Source organism: Apteryx rowi, unplaced genomic scaffold (assembly GCF_003343035.1).
Source record: "Apteryx rowi isolate R43461 unplaced genomic scaffold, aptRow1 scaffold_11, whole genome shotgun sequence".
NCBI classification, from domain to species: Eukaryota; Metazoa; Chordata; class Aves; order Apterygiformes; family Apterygidae; genus Apteryx; species Apteryx rowi.
The window spans coordinates 5,089,027-5,106,682 of record NW_020447308.1 but is presented as its reverse complement, the minus strand read 5'-3'; the positions used below and the strand labels follow the sequence as shown (position 1 = coordinate 5,106,682).

The following is a 17,656-nucleotide window of genomic DNA, read 5'->3' as shown; positions in this document are numbered from 1 at the left end:
AAACGGAGGCCCAGAGCACATAATTTAAAGCAATGGTTTTCAATTTTTTTATTTTTGGTGTGCAGGTCCTTAAACATTTTCCAATGGAAGTGCAGACTTCTGTAGGACAGATTTAAGCCACCTGGCAGTTGCTTTGCTTTCCTTAGTTACCTTTAGAATTAAACTTTATGTCCTTTAGAGTTACCCCATGGATCCACAGCAGCAAGAATCTACCGGTTCACCTTTATTACGTGACAGTCACTCTTCAGCCTGCGTTCGCCCAGGAGAGCTGCGACTGCCAACACTCGGCTGTTCTGGCAGCGGAGGCAGCACTGACTTTCTCACTGAGCAGTACAATAACTTGAGCTATTTAATCCTAGACAGAAATCTTATTTCTAAACTATGAGGGGAAGGGGGGAACCCTATGTAACATGAAAGTAAAATAGCCTCTAAGAAGATTACATTTTAAAGCTCTTGGGGGGCAAATAAAATTCAAAACAGTGTTCGTGCGCTTGGGTTGTGTGCTGTTCAGTGTGGCTAGAGACACCATAGGTGAACCGAGTCTGAGAGCTCCCAGCTAATAAGCTCAGATTTTTAACTTCAGCTGTGAAGGGTCATCGCATGACCCTGATCATGCCCAACAGCGCTGCGCTTCTAGGCACTGTGCAATTACTGGGATGTGAAAATGAAGCATGAAATGAAATGTATATGCAGTTTTGGCATGCACAGCAGTTTACCCGACTCCTAAAAAGTCAGACTTTCAGCTGATTTTTTTTTTTTCTTTTTGGTAAATGTCCTGAAAACAGTTTCTACTGCTTCAAAATCAGAACATGAAGTTTAATGAGAATTAACACGTTCAGCAAGAAGCGGTCCATTTCGGCAAAATGCCATTCTGCAGGAGTTACACAGAGGGCAGCGTTTAGTTTCCCAAACTAGAGACATGCAGGTTTTGTCTTTTCTTTTCTTGTAAAGCCGGTACTGTGCCGATGGCAATTAGGGTATTGATACAATGGACCAGAGACGTGAGCCTGCCTTAATTCCGAGTAGTCCTCTTAAAAGCAATAATGTATTGTAGAGAATAATGACAATCTAGCTGGTTACCATTTTAATGACTGTGTGGGACTGGGAAGTTGCTGAAAAGCTTTCACGGCAGATTTTGGGGTGACTTTCGAGACTGGCAAAGGCTAGTACTCACTGATGCCACACTTCAGAATTTGAGTTCCCTGGATGAAGCTTTAGCGCAAACACAAATCAGATTGAACCAGATTAGCATGGGTTGCCTTTCCCCCATTTTAAAGGAAGATAGGTTGTGGAGAAGCTGAATTTGTTGATTCTCAATGGATAAATATTTGTAGCGTATTTTCTCATGAGGATGGCTTATTAGGGGAACAAAATAGGGCAAATAAAAGTCTTCCCTCGTAGAGATGAAAACCAGCCTATCTGGGAACCTTCCGAGTCGATTCAAATTATTGCCTTTGGGACATCAGCTTTTTAATAGCCTGGAGATGGGAGCTAGCCAGCCCAGTCAGCAGCATGAAGGCTCATGCCCTAGTAAAGGGAAATTACTTCCTGTTATGACTTTCTTTCATCTGCATATTTCCCATTCTGCTACAGCAATCTCGTTAAGCCCAAAGCCTGGCTACATGTCCCACTTAATGCTGCCAAATTTATCGGGGGGAGGAGGGGTAAGAGGCAGGCAGAAGAAAGCATAAAAGAATACAAGGTTTGCTGGCCAGTATTCAGAGCAACAGGCAAAAAGAAAGCCACTGCACGCACCCTGGGGCACTTGGGAGTCCTACTGCTGCCGGGGGGTTGAAGTCAAAGCTGACCTCAGCAATGTGTAGGTAAAGCTCCTAATCCAGCAAAGTCTGTGAAGGTGAAAGAGGAAAACCCAGCAGTTCTTCTCTGCAGCACAGATGTCACGTACCCATCCAAGAGCGCTGCCTGCTTTCCTTTGCCTCCACCAGCTCACTTCCTGGCCCTGCGAGTCAGAAGGCAGATGACTGTTTAAATCTCTGCTTTTTACTCCAGGTTATGGAAAGGGGTCAGGATCTGAACAACAGCTTCCAGGGTGGTATGTTATACCATACACTAAAATGTGCTTCTCAGATTTCAAAACAGCAGTGATATTTTTTGTTGGAATTCTGATTTTTTTAAACCAACTCTGTTAAAAATGCCCATAATTCCACACCACCTTTCACTTGAGAAGCTTCAAATATTTTATAAATGTCAGTTAAAGTTTAGAAAAATTTGAGTTAAGGACCGTTATGATCATTATGGAGGAAGGAACTAATGAGAAACTGAGGAAATTTATTCCCGAGCATCTGATGGGAATAGGTGGGCTTGCAAACGTACGCTGGGGCAGGAGTGTTAAGGATGAAGCGCCCTTCCACAGCCCTGTTATGCACACACAAGACTATGCAAGAGCAGACTCGGTTCCCTGGCCGTATTCCAACAAATTGGGTGTGTGGAGGCTCCCTCTGCCTCTTATATTAGCTGTGCCATAAATGGGGCTTTTATGTATTGCATAAAAATTGTTTAGTTAGTCTGATGTTCCCGAAACTGCTGAGTTTGACTTCAGTAGGAGCTGCAGATGACCACTGCCTCTGAGAATAGAAAATCAAAACTATAAGTAATTGTGAAAACGAAGCTTCCCGCCCCGGCCAGTTCGGTAGGACTAAGAACTGCGTGTTGATGCGAGGCCAGGCTCTCAGCTGGTATAAATGAGCACGGCTCCGCTCCAAGCCGATGGGATTGCGCTACTTTTCACCAGCAATAGCTCTGGCCAAACAACCACCCCCACCCCTCTCTCTGCCTGTCTGTGTCTGGCACAAGGCAGCTTTGCTTTTAGTAAATCCCTGATCTAAATGAATTCTCTTTATGTGAAGATTGCTAACTCAGATAAAAGACAGATGCTGGTCAAATTTTTGCTTTCCAATTCATTGATTTACCTTGCTGTCCCCAGAAGGGCATTTGCTGACAGTTCTTCTGGCTTCCATTGTTAACTGCTCATATCTTTTAATTTTCTGGCAGGCTATTTATGAAATCTTCCATTTGTTGCTAGTTTTATATATATGTATCTATATACAAATTATAAATATATATAATATATTTTAAATATATTATATTTATATAAAAAATAGTGTGCATATGTATTTATTTTTTCAATTGCCAAAAATCAGTCCATAGAACAAACCCTCAGCCTCCTACAAAACTTTCTGATCCCTCCATTTACTACTTTCAATATACGCTGCAGATGTTTGCATTGTGAGTTTGTTACGGGATGAGTAATCCTCATACTTTCAGAGGGATTCCCAGTACTGCAGTCTGTTGAATCAAGATTTTTTAAAAAGGAAGAGATATGTCTGAATTAACATTAGTTAATTGCAGATTAACTTCAGTTGATGAAGGAAGTGGTTCTATCTTGTATTTAAAGAAAATATGTCTCCCTGAGTAGACCTGAGAGTGCTCCATAATCCCTATTACGTGAGAATGAGGCAGGAAATCCTAACAGGAGCAGCCTCGACTCTGAAACACACTTCTAAAAACCTTTGATCAGGCACAGCACACTATAAAGTTCACATCATCAAAAAAAAAAAAGAAAAAAAGTCTCTTTTGACCATCCAGTAACTATTCATACATAATTTTGATGTTTTGCCAATATTTATCACTGATAAAAGATTATAGTAAGAGAGTTAACTAACTTCTAACCTTTGAAGAAGTCACTTGGAGCAAGAAGGATTAAGTGTAATGACCATGAGCATAAAACGTAGGGAATGACTAGACATGCCTGCTTTAATTCTGGAGCTGACTGTATTTGCTTTAGGCAGAGAGGCAGTGGTGGATATGCAGCACATGAGGGTGGGATTTGTCTCACCTAACTTCAGCCAGCTAAAAGCTGTGTCTTGCCCAAGATAAAGAGTCCCTCTGCAGTGAGCGGAAGAAGAGAGGCTGGAATTTCTTTAGCGTGTAATTTGCTGTGTCCAGCGTTGCCACCTCACCAGTGGTGGGACAGGTCACCCTCTGGGGACACTTGTTTTCTCTTTCTGTTGGTTACACAGAGGTCCTAGGTGACCTTTGAGTAGATACCTAACTTTTAGAAGGCTGAACTTAGCTGCAATAAACCCCCCCACTAAGTGACTTAAACACACAAGTCTCAGGGACTTCTGATGCTACTCAATAAACTTTGCTCACTAGCTACTTCTTGACGTGCTCTATATCCAGCCTAGACATTGGGGGGTTAGAAATGCTGTGTTGAAACAATTTTAGGTCTTGTGTATACTGATATGAATGTGAAATGAAAAGACAGTTGTTAAATATTTGACTTGAAAATTAGTTTGATATTTTGTTGTATGGGGGTAAAACTTTAGATACATCATGCAAGGAACGGAATGCCTCCTAACGCTTAAAACAGAGGAATGAGTGCCTTAAATAGACCCAATATATAGGAGAGAAGTGCCTCTTTTCCCTAGTTTTATACTTGCAGTTTGAGGCTAGATTCATAGTGCTATAAGGCTTCTGTGAGCACATTCTTTAGCAGTTATGGTGTTTCAAAGCATTCAGCCTAAGTGCAGTATCATACCTTGCTAAGTAAGAAAAGTGTGACTGCCTGATCATCTGTTTTGTAGCCAAAAAAGCATTTATAAGGACTAAAATTGCATGTTCTGATAAAGGTTCATAACACTGAACTCCTTGGCTTAATGCAAGTTCTGTCCTCGGGTAAAAAAAAGTTCACTATACAGAACAGCATCAAATGCTTATTATACTGTTCTTTGTTTCTTTGCCAACTGTGGATTTAAAACTGGAATAATTCAAAAAGCAGTGGGACATTATGACTCACTCAGTACCTCCTGGGCTTTTGACATTATCGTAAAGCCTCATACACTTGAGTGCAAGGTTTAGTTAGTGGATTTCAATAACACAGCTAGCAGACTTTATTGAAACCACAGAGCACTTGATTAACTGTAAACAATGATTTATTTCTTCTGAACAGTCAAGGTATTACAGCTCTAGTTACAGATGTGTTATGCTGAGTGATAATGCAAGTGATATTTTCTGAGATTAAATTTATTCCTTCAGTTGAAATCAGGGACGTATTCTAACAGTGACATCTAGTTTTATGAGGTTACTCTTTTCAATATTTGTGGAATTAGTGTGACTTTTCCTTTGTCTTTCACACATCTTCCTTGAGTGCCCTTGGAAAATTCCCAATGGGAAACTTGGGGAATGGATATTCCATAGAAGGGAGAGAGTCAATAAAAGGAGTTTTGGCCACAAGATGTCCAGTATAATTAGTCTAGAGAGTCTGCATCTTCATTTAAAAACTGTAGAAAGCAAAGTCTGACAGCACATCTTCCACTGAAGATTGACATTATTTATGTTGACTAGTGTGTATAGGCTAAAAAGGGAAATATATTTTCCAGTAAAATCTTCCAGGCTGGAAATTTAGAACAGTTTGCTTGAATCCAAATGTATATTACTTAGTCTCCGCAGGAAAGTAAAGACATATTAAGTCATATGTCAGCTGAGTTGAATTATTCATGTTGAACTAAACATGTTGAACTCAGAGGTTCATCAACTTTATAGTATTGTTTGTTAGAAAAGTACCCCCTTCTATCTATTTGGACTCACTTTTTATTATCTCTCTTGTTTATTATCTCTCTTATTTGAGTCAGTGGTTGCTGACCTGGCTAATAGCTTTCATCTTTGTATTGCAAGCTGTTTCCATATGTGCAGGTGCTGTGGAATTTACTGACTTTACATTGAGAAATCAAGATCTAGTCAATAGCTATATAGATATTTAAATGAGAATATTCTCAAAGTAGAATTAAGGTACAAGATTTAGGACATGCTGATTGTAATGGAAGATACATTTAAGAGTCAGGCAATTCCAATTTAAGGATAAAAATAAATATTTGAAAATCCCCAAATCTAAATTTCACTAAATCAGAAAACACATAATTAAAATTCCAGATTTAGCTGTGAATGGTCCTTACGTATGTGTACCTGGCAGAAAGAATCCAGCTAATTGTGTGGGGGTAAATTACACTTACCCTAAAAGGCCCAAATGTAGGTCCTTAAACCCTACTGTCTTCATGAGAGCGCCCTGGTTTTCCCTGTGTCTATGATGTGCCAGAGGCTACTTGTGGGTTCAGTGATCATGCACAACCACACAGCTGTAATCCATACATGGAACAAAAATGAAAAAAATACATCTTCTGTGGCAGGTACGAGTTACAGCCGTGTGTTCCTGTGTAAGCATATGACCCAGCTCATCTCAGGTGAAGGGTCGTTTTCAGGGTCAGCTTACGACGAGCTGGCTGATGTCGTGTTTTGCAATATGAGGTCTCTGTTATCTGGGCAATGAATGGACTAAGCTGTGATGCACTGGGTCAGCTGTGATTATGGAGGCAGAGTTAAAAAGTGGTACGCCCGAACGGATGTGATTACATCAGTATGAGTATGATTAGGGTGATGTAACCAACAGCTCCAATGGAGAGTGTAACTCTCTCTAAATACTATATTAGCCTGCGTGATGATGTGGATTCTGAGAGGTACTATCAGGGCAGAAGCTGCTACTGGTGTTGCAATTTGTTTATGTGCCAGAACTGTGGCATTTTCTCTGGAAAAGTTAAGGAAGAATTGCACTGGTTTCACTCAATTCAGTTACTGACAACTTACAATCTTTGATGTTTTATAATTCATGGGTTTTTAGCCTCACAAATGCCAAAGTGAGCACAGAAGTCACTTCCACTCTGCTGAAATAACGACTCCCATTATAACCATGTCTAGAATAGTCAGTGAGCAAAAACATGAATCATGATTATTGGACTGAAATGAATGCAACCAAAGTTGCACTGAAGTAACACTGAAGTTGATGCCTGGCATATACATGGCTGTTCCTCCTAGCTGCCCTGGACGTGGCATAGTTATGGTTGCTGTTGGTCCAGAGAATCTGCAAAATGGAGAAAAGGCAGCATGACAAGAGCTTTTTAATTTACAGAATACCATGACAACAGTCAAAGGCTAAATTTTAAACCCTATCAATCCAGACTAGTCTTTGTGTTTGGCTAACTAAATATTGAAGCAAACTTTTAAGGAGGATAGTGGATTTCCCTTCTCTTGATGTCTTCATACATGACATGGGTGCCTTCCTGTTTAAGACATGTAGGTTAGCCCAGTACCTTGCATCAGTATGAGCACAACTGGGTCACATCTTGTGTTATGCAAGAGGTCAAACTGGATGATGAAGCTGACATACTTTAGCCCGCAAATAATTTACTTATATCTCTCTTGTTCTTGTTTTCCTTTCTTTTCTCTTTCTTTTAATGAGAATTTGGTGAGAAAGGAGGTCTTTCTTTCCCTTAGATGAACAAATTAGACCTCATTCTCATGTTGGCAAAAACAGGGAACAGATTCAACCAAAGTCAATGTTATTAAGGTATTGCACATATGATTTAATCAGGCCCTTCCTCCCTGTTGAAGCTCCTTTACCATTCATGTAATAAGATGTGGTGCAAATGACTTGAATGATACTAACAGCAGTGAAATGCAAGAAGCCAAAATACCTTAACAAATTCAGTTCATTTAACTAAAAGAGGCAGACTGAGCAGCAGGTGGAAGGGTTAAACAAAAGGAAAAAAGATTATAAAAGTTTGCGGCTTTGGCCTCACTACAAATGGCTCTCTTGCAGACTTTATAGCATTAGTGTTGCTTCTCATAAACCTTGAAACCATTCATCCACTTAGAAAGATTAAATTGGTTAGTCATCCAGAACATAAAACATAGACATCCATTTTGTCTGTTACCCTAAACCTTCTGAAGTATAATAAATGCAGCTGATACCATTAAACCAAAGGATTGAGAATTAATGACGGCCTCAGTTGTTGCATTTACAGTTTTCCAGCTCTTGTGTTTTTGATAGTATAATCATCTGTCATTGCTCAGGGACAGTAAGAGCAGAGTCTTTGTGTTGGAAAACAGAACTATGATATATGATGTGCAGGGGTCACAGAAAATATTTTGGCATTAAAGTAGGGAAAACCCTAGAAGTGTCATATTATTTGTCATTCTTAGAAGGTCAAAGTTAACAGAGGCATAAACTTATGATATCTTAATATATTTATAATAGTCTATTGTAAACAGCTTGCAAGGACAGATTTGTTTTGTTTTCTAGTTACAGATGAAGCTACTGCTGTTTAAGGTCTGTCCTCTCTTCACTTCTGTTGCATTCCAGTCACTTAAGCAAGTTGGATAAAAATGGCCAGACTCTTCTGAAATAAGGATTTTTCAAGGCACTTAGTTACAAAGCAGGTTCATGATTGGAAAGATAACAAAAATTTAGATTTGATTCAGCAGCATTTCTTCTAGATCAATATCAGGATTTCAGAAATAGTGCTCTTTCCCAGAATTAAGCAAATTTGCTCTGTAATGGTTGCTTCAGATCACAAAGAAATTTAACTCCTGCTGCCTTGAAATATGTAAGACATTATCTCAAATACAGGGGTTTGTAGTGTCCTGGACGCTAACATTCACGTGTTTTTAAATTACTACAGATAGTGCCTTTTATCAGAGCCTGTAGCTTGACAGCATTAAAACTGGGAAACAGATTATATCTGAGCTTCCAGTTCCATTCCGTAAACACCAACCCATTCCTATAGGAAACAGGAATTGATGCCACATATTAGCTGTTGCTCAAAGCCAAGCAGATCACCAGCTATTCTTCAGCACATGCTTGAGCACCAACAACCTCTGTGGGGCATAATGAGATGCTCAGAATGAAATAGGCACTCAGGAACTTCGCTGTCTCCAGGCCTCTTCAGACTGGGAGCAAAAGCACTCCTTCCCACATTGCTCCCCACATTTTCAGCCCCATCCAGACACTGCACAAGAAGATGAGAGCATTTCCCATGAGTCCAGCAGACTCTGTATCAGACCCTGTACTCACATTTGATTTGCATTTGTTTCTGAAACATTTCCGGTGGCAAAAAAGTAACCTCCCAAAACATTTGTCTTTAACTGTAAATACAAATCACAAAACTAACAGGAGTGAGAGAGGTGATCTGAAAGAGGCAGAACCTCATAAATTGTTTGTGTGGGAAAGGCTGTCTTTTCTTTTCTCTAACTGATGGCATGCCAAGTTTATTTTACAGTATTTACAGTAAGATTTGTTTGTTTTTATACCCGTTATATGTTGTTAGGGAAAAGGCAAAAGAAAAGCTCCAGGAAGTTTATAGTTTCTGATGAGACAGAGTTTAGTTTTAATTTTCTTTCTAGCCCTATACATCTTGCTAGAAATGTAATATATAAAGGGGATATGAAATTGCAATTGGATGAGTTATTACTGAGCTGTCATTTATTTTCTCTGTATAAATTTGGTGCTGAAGAAAGACCCCAGAATAGCAGGCTGCAAGTGTAATTGTCAGTGCATTCAGAGAGCAGATACAGGGTGGGCAGGGACAACACTGGTTTCTCCTCTTTGCATCTCATCACTGACCTTGGCACACACGCTTGGAGCAGGAAGGGCGTGCAGCCTGTGCCTGCTTAGTTGAAGTCCAGACAGATGACAAGGAAAACAGATTTATGAGCAAAGGAGGGGTCCCAGCATGTCTGTAGGGGCACAGCTCTGGAGGGGATGTGTTCTGTTAAGAAGAAAAGCCTCAGGTCACTCCTAGCCGATGGTAGAAACACCGTCCTGGAGCCCAAACACCCTTGCATCACGAAAAGTCACCACAAGACCTGCAGTCTTCAGTATCTGAACACTAACACCACCCAATGCCTGCCTATTTAACTTTGGGAGTTGCCATTAACAAACTAGATACCCGTGTGCTAGTGGGTAAATTGTCAGCCTCAGAGTGTGAGGACCCCAGTTTTGAGTCCCAGCCTAAGGCGAAAGGGGCTATCTATAAAACCATGAGATGGTGGAGAGGGAATGACTGTTGCCCGTCTCTTCCAGCACAAGAACTGGTGAGTATCATGCAAGTTTATCTGGTGCTAAGCTCAAAGCAAACAAGAGGATGGTGCTTTCTGCAACATGGAGTTAGCATGCAACTTTTTTGCCCTGGAGTGTTGTGTGTACTAAAACTCTACATGGGATCTAGGGAAGACTGGACAAGTCACTAGAAGAGAAACCCAGTGCAGGCTGCTAAACACACAGAAACCAATTCTGGCTCAGGAAACAGCTGGAGGTGGGGAAAGTTTCTTTTGTGCCTCCTTTGATCTCCTTTCCATTCTCAGTCATCCACTTAGGCAGAAGGAAGTGTTTATTCTATTTACAGTCTCTTACTAGAGCATCCTACCTTGAGTCTGCGGAGGAGACCATAAGCTGGTATGCAGAGTTGTTATGAGAGGCAGGTACTGCTTTTCTAAGCTTGTTGCACTGAAAGAGAAATAGAGATTTTTGTTTTTAATGCCAAAGCCTTCATTGTTTGAACCAAACTCCTGAACACATTGTAGGACCTGGATTATGGTAGGACTGGAGAAATAAGAGAGAGCAATGTTAGATTTTATTCACTGTCCTGCACAGCACAGAATTCCCTAACTTTATTGTGAAATATCTGTGTGGACACAATATTGTCTCTATGTGGTAGAAACATTCATTAGCAACTGCCATGTTTGACTGTTTGGGTATGAAGAATGACTGCCAAATATTAGAAGCTGTTTCTGTATAGCTGGGAAGGAATTTTCTCAAGGGCAGAATGTCCTTCTGACCCCATTTCATTCCTGCTAATAAAGCAACCATCGCCTCCTCCCTGGCAACTCCCTTAGCAGTCATTCTGACTAGGTGATATACCCAAGACCACAGCTGGATGGGAACATGACCTTCCCTTTGCAAATGCTGATGTGATGTATACACCACCAGGCAGAGAAGAACATTTTAGGGTCAGTAAGTCTCTCTGAGCGAAGGTAATACCAGGAGTTGCTGGCACAACCAGTCACTGTTTAGCTTACACCTGTCAGAAGCAGGCAACCTCTCAAATCCTATGTTTTTGCTAGTGTATTCATCATATTTAGCATTTATACAATGTTCTTTTCATCTTCCCTGCACTTCAGAATTGTTAATCCCACAGCACCCAGGGATTACTCACAACTTTACAAGTGAAAGCGGAAACAAGGAAGAAGAGGTCAAGTGTCTGGGCCAAGGTCATGGAGAAAATTTTGTCTAAAGAATGTTGGGCTCCACAAGATTAAAGCGCTAGCTGGCCTCTTCTTGGATGTCAGCCCCTGTCTTCTTGGGAGGTGGCTTTGGGTGGCAGTTCTGATACTATCTAGTGTTTTTACAGCTCCCCTTTGATTTGTTCCTTATTGCATATTTTTCACTGAGGCAAATGGAGGAGAGAAGAGTTTTATGTCTTCAGAGGATGATGAAGAATTTCCAAGAAGGGAGAGCGTCTTATTATCTGGAACTTTTATGCACCATCTTTTCATCTTGTAATGGCATTGGGGTACTTGACTAATGAAATTAATTGATTGTTTTTTAAAAGCCTCTGTAAAGATACCCAGGTCACATTGATATGAATGACTCTTTCTTTTCAGGCATCTGTAGGCCTTTTTGAAAGGTTTGCACTGCACTGATAATAGCAATCCTGTAATTTATCTGACAGCAAACACAATGTAGAATATGCTCACAGTGCTTTCTTCTCCCTAGGACTTGAAAGATGACCGGAGCGATGAAGAGGAGGAAGATTCAGTTACAGATAATGAAGAGGAGTCCACAAAGAATGGCAACAAGAATGGCTGTGGGTCGAGCAAACATCCTCTCCTAAACAGCAGTCTCCACTAGTCCCCTCCTGTCTCACCTCCTGCAGTGGTTTCTGGTCTGTTTTCAACCCAACCTACAGGATAAAACTTAAGTCAAAAGGCTTATGAGAGACTGTGATTGATTTATTGTTGGCTACTGGACCTGGAAAAAAGCCCAGTTTAGAGGGGAGGGGAAAATTGCATAACATGACAAAATGTGTTAATGACCCATTTTCTGAACCATTTCTCAGTGTTTGGAAAACCTACCTGGAACATGCTGATCATTCCACTCTTACAGTGCTCAACAAGGTCAAAGCTCAAGAATGACAGATCATTTAGTGTCCTATTGATTCTAATGTAGTTTTTCAATCTAAGCTATATTTTACCAAGCAATTTCATTCACAGATGTTTTGTGGTAAGCAGTGTGAACTCCATTAAGAAGCAAAATTACTCTACGTGGGAAAAATTTCACAGTGGTCAAAAGCTAGTATTTTAGTCTTTACTTCTTAGTTTATGTCCTCATCAAAAAGGCTATTTTTGTGAGATAGTTCTCTTTTCTTGGAGGCCAGTGGAAGCTAACATGAAAGAAGTGAGACTATTTGCCTATGAAGAGTTTGTTTCGCGGTGTAAGTATAGAGCCTTTCTTCAAAATATATTGTATGACATAGAGTTCAAATATTGTGTTTTGAGATTTACCAGTCAAGAAAGTGACTTGTAAAATAGCAAAACTCATCCCCAGCTCTACATTGAGCTCTAGGTTCCAGAAATGTCTTTAACCTCCATCATTTTGCTTCTAGGCCTGGTGCTTGAACAGCGAGTGCAGTGGGAAGGGAAGGAGGACCTGGCCAAGGTGAATGAAAATCAGGTCTTCTCGCAGGTTCTTTTGCACTTCTTATTTGTCTTAAGCGCTGCTGAGTGCCCTCCTGCTCTGGACACATCTACAGACCAGAAGATTAAAAATTAAGCTGGTCCTTTCCCTTTTTGTGAGGTGTCCCAACAAAATGATGCTGGATGATTGTCTTCTCAGGAACAAGTCTACTAAATTCTGTTTTGTTGCTCCTGTATATATTCACTGCATGTATATGGTTACTGGGAGGCAGGCAGGGGGTGGAGCAGGACTATCAAGAAATGCCACATCATCAGTGCTGTCTGTTTAGTCAATACCCAGATCTGTATTTCCATCTCTACTCTTTTTGGTAATAGTGAATCACATCGGTTAGAGCCTAACTTGGATGTGAGTACGTGGCTGAGGCTCAGACCTAGTTTATGCTCTAAGAAGTGGAGGAACAGTGGACATCGTACCAGCTCCTCTTACCAAAAATGCCTCTAGCATTAGTTAGCAGGGTTTGTACCCTTTTTTTCTTTATTGCATTGAAATCTATGAGAAGATCTGTTACCAAAACATCCAGGTTTTGATACTAGTGAAGAGTGCAGCAGTCTTTTCAGTCCCTGGGGCTTTCCGCAGAGAGCCTGGTCCCTTTAAACAGGGTGGCTCCCATCTCATTTCCAGATGCATTTAACTCACAAGGTCCTAAATGATTTATGTCATAGGTTTGAGAGATGAGAGGTTGTCCATGTGGTTCTGCAGTTGCTGAGATCTTCTGAGGTGCCAAATCCAGTAGCTTGACAGAGAGCACAGGGACCACTGCTAAAACACCCTCAGTGTAGAGCTTTGGTTGTGAAAGACTCTTTTCCCTTTAGGCTGCACAGGCAGGAACTTGATGACCTACAGGAAGCACTATATGACTGACTTGTTTTCTCAAGATTTCCTTGGCAAAGGGAGATATAATTCAGTAACTGAAACATTTGAAAGAATGGAAAATGTTGGGGATCTCAGATATGAAGAAAAAATGTGTTTTCTCTGTGGTTATAAGAAACTGTAGGAGTACTTTGCTATAGAGGCTAGCAGTATGAAAATTTCTGCATATGGTCTATGGCCTGTTGAATTAGGCTGCATTTAATTTTTTAATTAAATTAAATTTTAAGTAATTTTGGACCATGCAATACCCTGAGTGTTTGTGCTTTCTCACAAAGAGGAGAATTACACAGAGAAAGAGGTATGGCATAATGCATTCTGAAAAAAGAGGGGAAATCTGCAGTGGTGGACATCATCCCTGTGTTGTGTCGTTGTAGTTAGGTAGCACTGCTCGGGCCGAGCGGGCAAAGTTCCCTCGGTAGGTGCTGCATAGCACCGTGCTTCCTTACAAAACTGTCGAGAATACCTTAAATACTGCAGTGTGGATTTATTGGAACTGTAAGTACTTATTACATCATCTAAAGCAACTGGTGAGTTTGGCAGGGTCACAGTTGCTTATCGGGGCCTATTTATTGCCTACATGAAAAGAACTGGCTTTTCTGAACAAAACGTAGACACCCAACATCTTGCAGGCTGTACACTCCCTTTGAGAGCAGGGGAGACAACGATGCTTTCTACAAGACGTAAAGTGATTTTGGGAGATGGCCAGGGCATTATCATTTGATTTTGATGCCAGAAAGCTTTTCTGCTATGAATAGGAAAGGAATTCAGGAAAGGAAACATGAAGGATGATGTTGTCACAGGAATGAGCCTCTGAACAACTACGGAGTTTTACACTGGAATTTATAGTCTTGTTGAGGCCAAATCTTGCCCTTCCTACTCAGATAAATCTCCCATTGAAACCAATTAACTCGATGGGAGTTTTGCCTGAGTAAGATACTGAATTGCAGATATCAAGATAATTATAAGACCTGTTGTTTTATACAGATGTGAAAACTAAGGTCTTAAAGGAAGAGTAAAAGGCAGATAAATACCTTCACAAATATGATGTTAAGGCAAATTTGGGGGTGAGTACAGAAGAACATGTGAAGAAATTTTTCATCATCTCCTGAAGGTGCGGATTAAGACTTAGTACAGTAAGCAACTAAATAAATATATCACATTGCAGTTAGGAGTATGGAAGGTAGGAGTGTTATGGAAGGCCATTCTTGGGGGGGTTTAATCTCATGGGCAGCCAAGCCACAAGGCCTAAAAATTCTGAACATAAACCACCCAGATAAATACACCCATCACAGAAAGAGGTGGGAACAGATTGTCACAGTGGGAATGGAGTGTCCTGTGCTAACACTAAATTTGTCATCCTGAAGTTACATGTATTTCATTTTTCCACTGTTTACTGATAGAAACTCAGAAACAAGAAGCTGAGGTTATGGGGAACAAAAATCTTGCCAAAGAAATGAATGGCATTCAAATGGCAAAGAAAGGTGCTTCAAGATTTTTGGTCTACTCAATGCCCTTAACATTTATTTTTTTTAATCTTATGGTGCATTTTACTTGTGAGATTTGAAAGGGTAGGCAGAAGTCACAGTTTATCCAGTGATAATTTTGCACAGAAAAAGATCTCAAAATGCAAGTGCATAACATAACTATCATATCAGTACAGATGAGAGACTATAATGCATCATTTTGACCACTGTCACAAAATGGGTCCTGGTTTAATGTTTTGACCCTGTGCATTTGATTTTGCTATGTCATTTTGACCACGCAAAAATACTTAAGATAGAATTATAGACTGAAAATGAAATCCTGGTCCTGTTAGAATCAGTGGAAACTGATCTGTTTCCTTTAATTCCTCTGAGTTTTGTTCCGGTATTTCTGTCAGTGTGTAGTATGCTGCCTCTGTACCATTTATAAGATTTACCAATCTACTTTGGACTAGATTTACAGATCTCCTTTGACTCCATGGAACTCATCAATTTGAATATTCAGCCTAATCACCTTTTTGTTCTTAGTACCACTGAATTTGTCCGGTCAGTTTTGCTACACTCTATAAATAAATATTTTTTAAAAATCGATATGTATATATGAATTCCCTTGGTTTCACTGCCTCTTACTGTCCACAGCTCTGCCTCAGAATCTTACTGATATCGTGCAGCATCTCAAAAGTGTGATGTGCTGCTGAATGCAGAGCACTGCATGGCTTTGTGTGCAATACTTAAGTCAGTGCTTTGGACTGTTATTTGCTGACAAGGCTGTAGCGTTCCCGTCCAAGCATGTGTCTTTCTCCATTTAGCATTATACCTTGCACTTGGGTACGCCCATTCCTTCTGGACTTTGACCCCGTGGTTTCTTTCTGGTCCACTTTGTAGTATTCCCTCTTCCTCCAAAATGTCCGAGCAAACAATGTTCAGTGTTAACAGCTCTGCTTTCCATTCCCTTGCTGGCTTTAGGGTGAGGGCCCGTTCAGGAACAAACTCCCATCTCAGCCTCATTTTTCCCCAGCACAGGAAAGGCTTTCCAGCCACTTTTCAGGAAGAGTCTTGATTTTGCACAGGTCCAGCTGACAACTGGGTGACCTACCCTCTTCTAAGAGGTAATAGCGGTTGCTATAAATGAGCTTTCAGTCTGTGCAGGTCAGATTAGGAACATTATCGCAGAATATATAGCAAACCAAGGTTCACCACCACAGTGCATATTGGACAAGTGTCTTAACTCTTAGAGTGCAGAAAGAACCGTTTGCCAAATAATGTTTTAATCACAGATAAATTTGAGAAAAATCCTTGCTCTTTCTGGACAATTCATGAATGGAGAGGAATCAAAATGGATACATTATCCATCATTTGTATTATTCAAGATTTATGCTTTGACAAAAATATTCATAAATGGTCCTACATACAATAGGAGCTACTCACTTAGAAAGCCAACATATTTTTATATTACCATTAATTTGTTTTTTGTTGTGCATATTAGTACTGCTTATAAAGTTATCTGTATTAGAGAAATGTTTGAATAACGTGCAATTACAGAGAGAACGCTGGTTTTCTTTCTGAAGTGCTTCTGTTCATACATAGTCTGAGGCGTCACCACAGAGTTAGATTGCCCTGGGATTGCTACCTAAATGACTAGTCAGCACACTGCAGACAAATTAGACATGGATCTGAAGCTGGCAAAAGCAGAAAAGGTCTATTGAAAACAAAAGAGCTATGCTGATTTGTATCAGCCAAAAAGCTGTTCTGTATTTCTTATTCTTTCCATTTCTGTCTCTCCTGTGAAGAAGATCACTGAGGTTCCGACTTTCTGTCTCTTCCCACAGGCTTCTCTTTGCAAACAAACATGAAATAAGATGTTACAACCCAAATAATGAACTGTGGCGGAATACTTTGGTTTTATCACCTGAATTTATTCATTTTTTAAACTCATGAGTAAGAATGGAATTGATAGAAAACAAATCAAACAGGGATCTGTGAGTTTTGGCTACAATCAAGTTGCAAACTGTGAAGAATAAAAAAAAAAAATCTTGCTGATTTAGAAAGAAAAACACCATCTCCACAGGCACTTCCCCCAGCTGCGGGTTCGAAGAAAAACAGATAATCAGCTGCCAGAAATGGAAGTCCATGCTGAGAATAAGAACATAGCCTGGTTGTGAAAAAGCTAGAGAGATGGTTTGATGGCTCTTAGCCACCCAAGAGTTGGGGAGCCTTTCTATATGAAACAGCAAATGAGCCGAGAATTAATTATTCTGAGTTCATTTCATTGGTTGTGCTCAAAATCACTAAAAACATCCTTTTCTCTTTTCATTTTCCAGTAAGTTATATGGGCTTCCTCCTGCTCTGTCCATCCCATATAGAGCTGGGGTTTTGTTTCTTAGGATTTGAGCTACAGACTGTCCAAGGAGGGGACCTAGAATTGAGGAAGATAAACGTGTCTCTGGCTTGTCTAAAGTCACACAGGACATCCATGTTCCCGCTAAGAACATGATTTCTGCTTAGAAAATCTAGCCCACGCTCATGCTTTAGAGGACAGAGGGTTACCAACGTGCGTCAGACAGCAAGACAGCCTTGCGTGCCATCAGCACTTTAGAGAGGGAGCTGACCTTTCCCGAGAAGGGCTTGCATGAGTGAGGAGAAGTCAGCGGGGGTTTGCCAACTCATCACACAGGCGTCTCTTACAGACGTAGGTGTG

General features: G+C 40.5%; 1 protein-coding gene across 4 annotated transcripts in view; it reads left to right on the top strand.

Moving 5' to 3' along the window:
* The window catches only part of CERS3 (ceramide synthase 3), a 51,899-nt gene extending 36,357 nt beyond the window's left edge, over positions 1 to 15,542 (top strand). The window contains exons 12-13 of one of the 4 annotated variants that reach the window (XR_003254805.1): positions 11,627 to 12,344; positions 12,516 to 15,542. Coding sequence is in view for 3 of the 4 variants with exons in the window: in XM_026073456.1 (XP_025929241.1) it covers positions 179 to 385 (207 nt within the window). In the remaining variant the exon portion in view is untranslated. Of the gene's footprint in view, positions 1 to 178; positions 3,045 to 11,626 lie in introns of those variants that run through there. The other 3 variants (XM_026073477.1, XM_026073465.1, XM_026073456.1) reach the window with 3 other exon arrangements.
* The last annotated feature ends 2,114 nt before the right edge of the window (positions 15,543 to 17,656 follow it).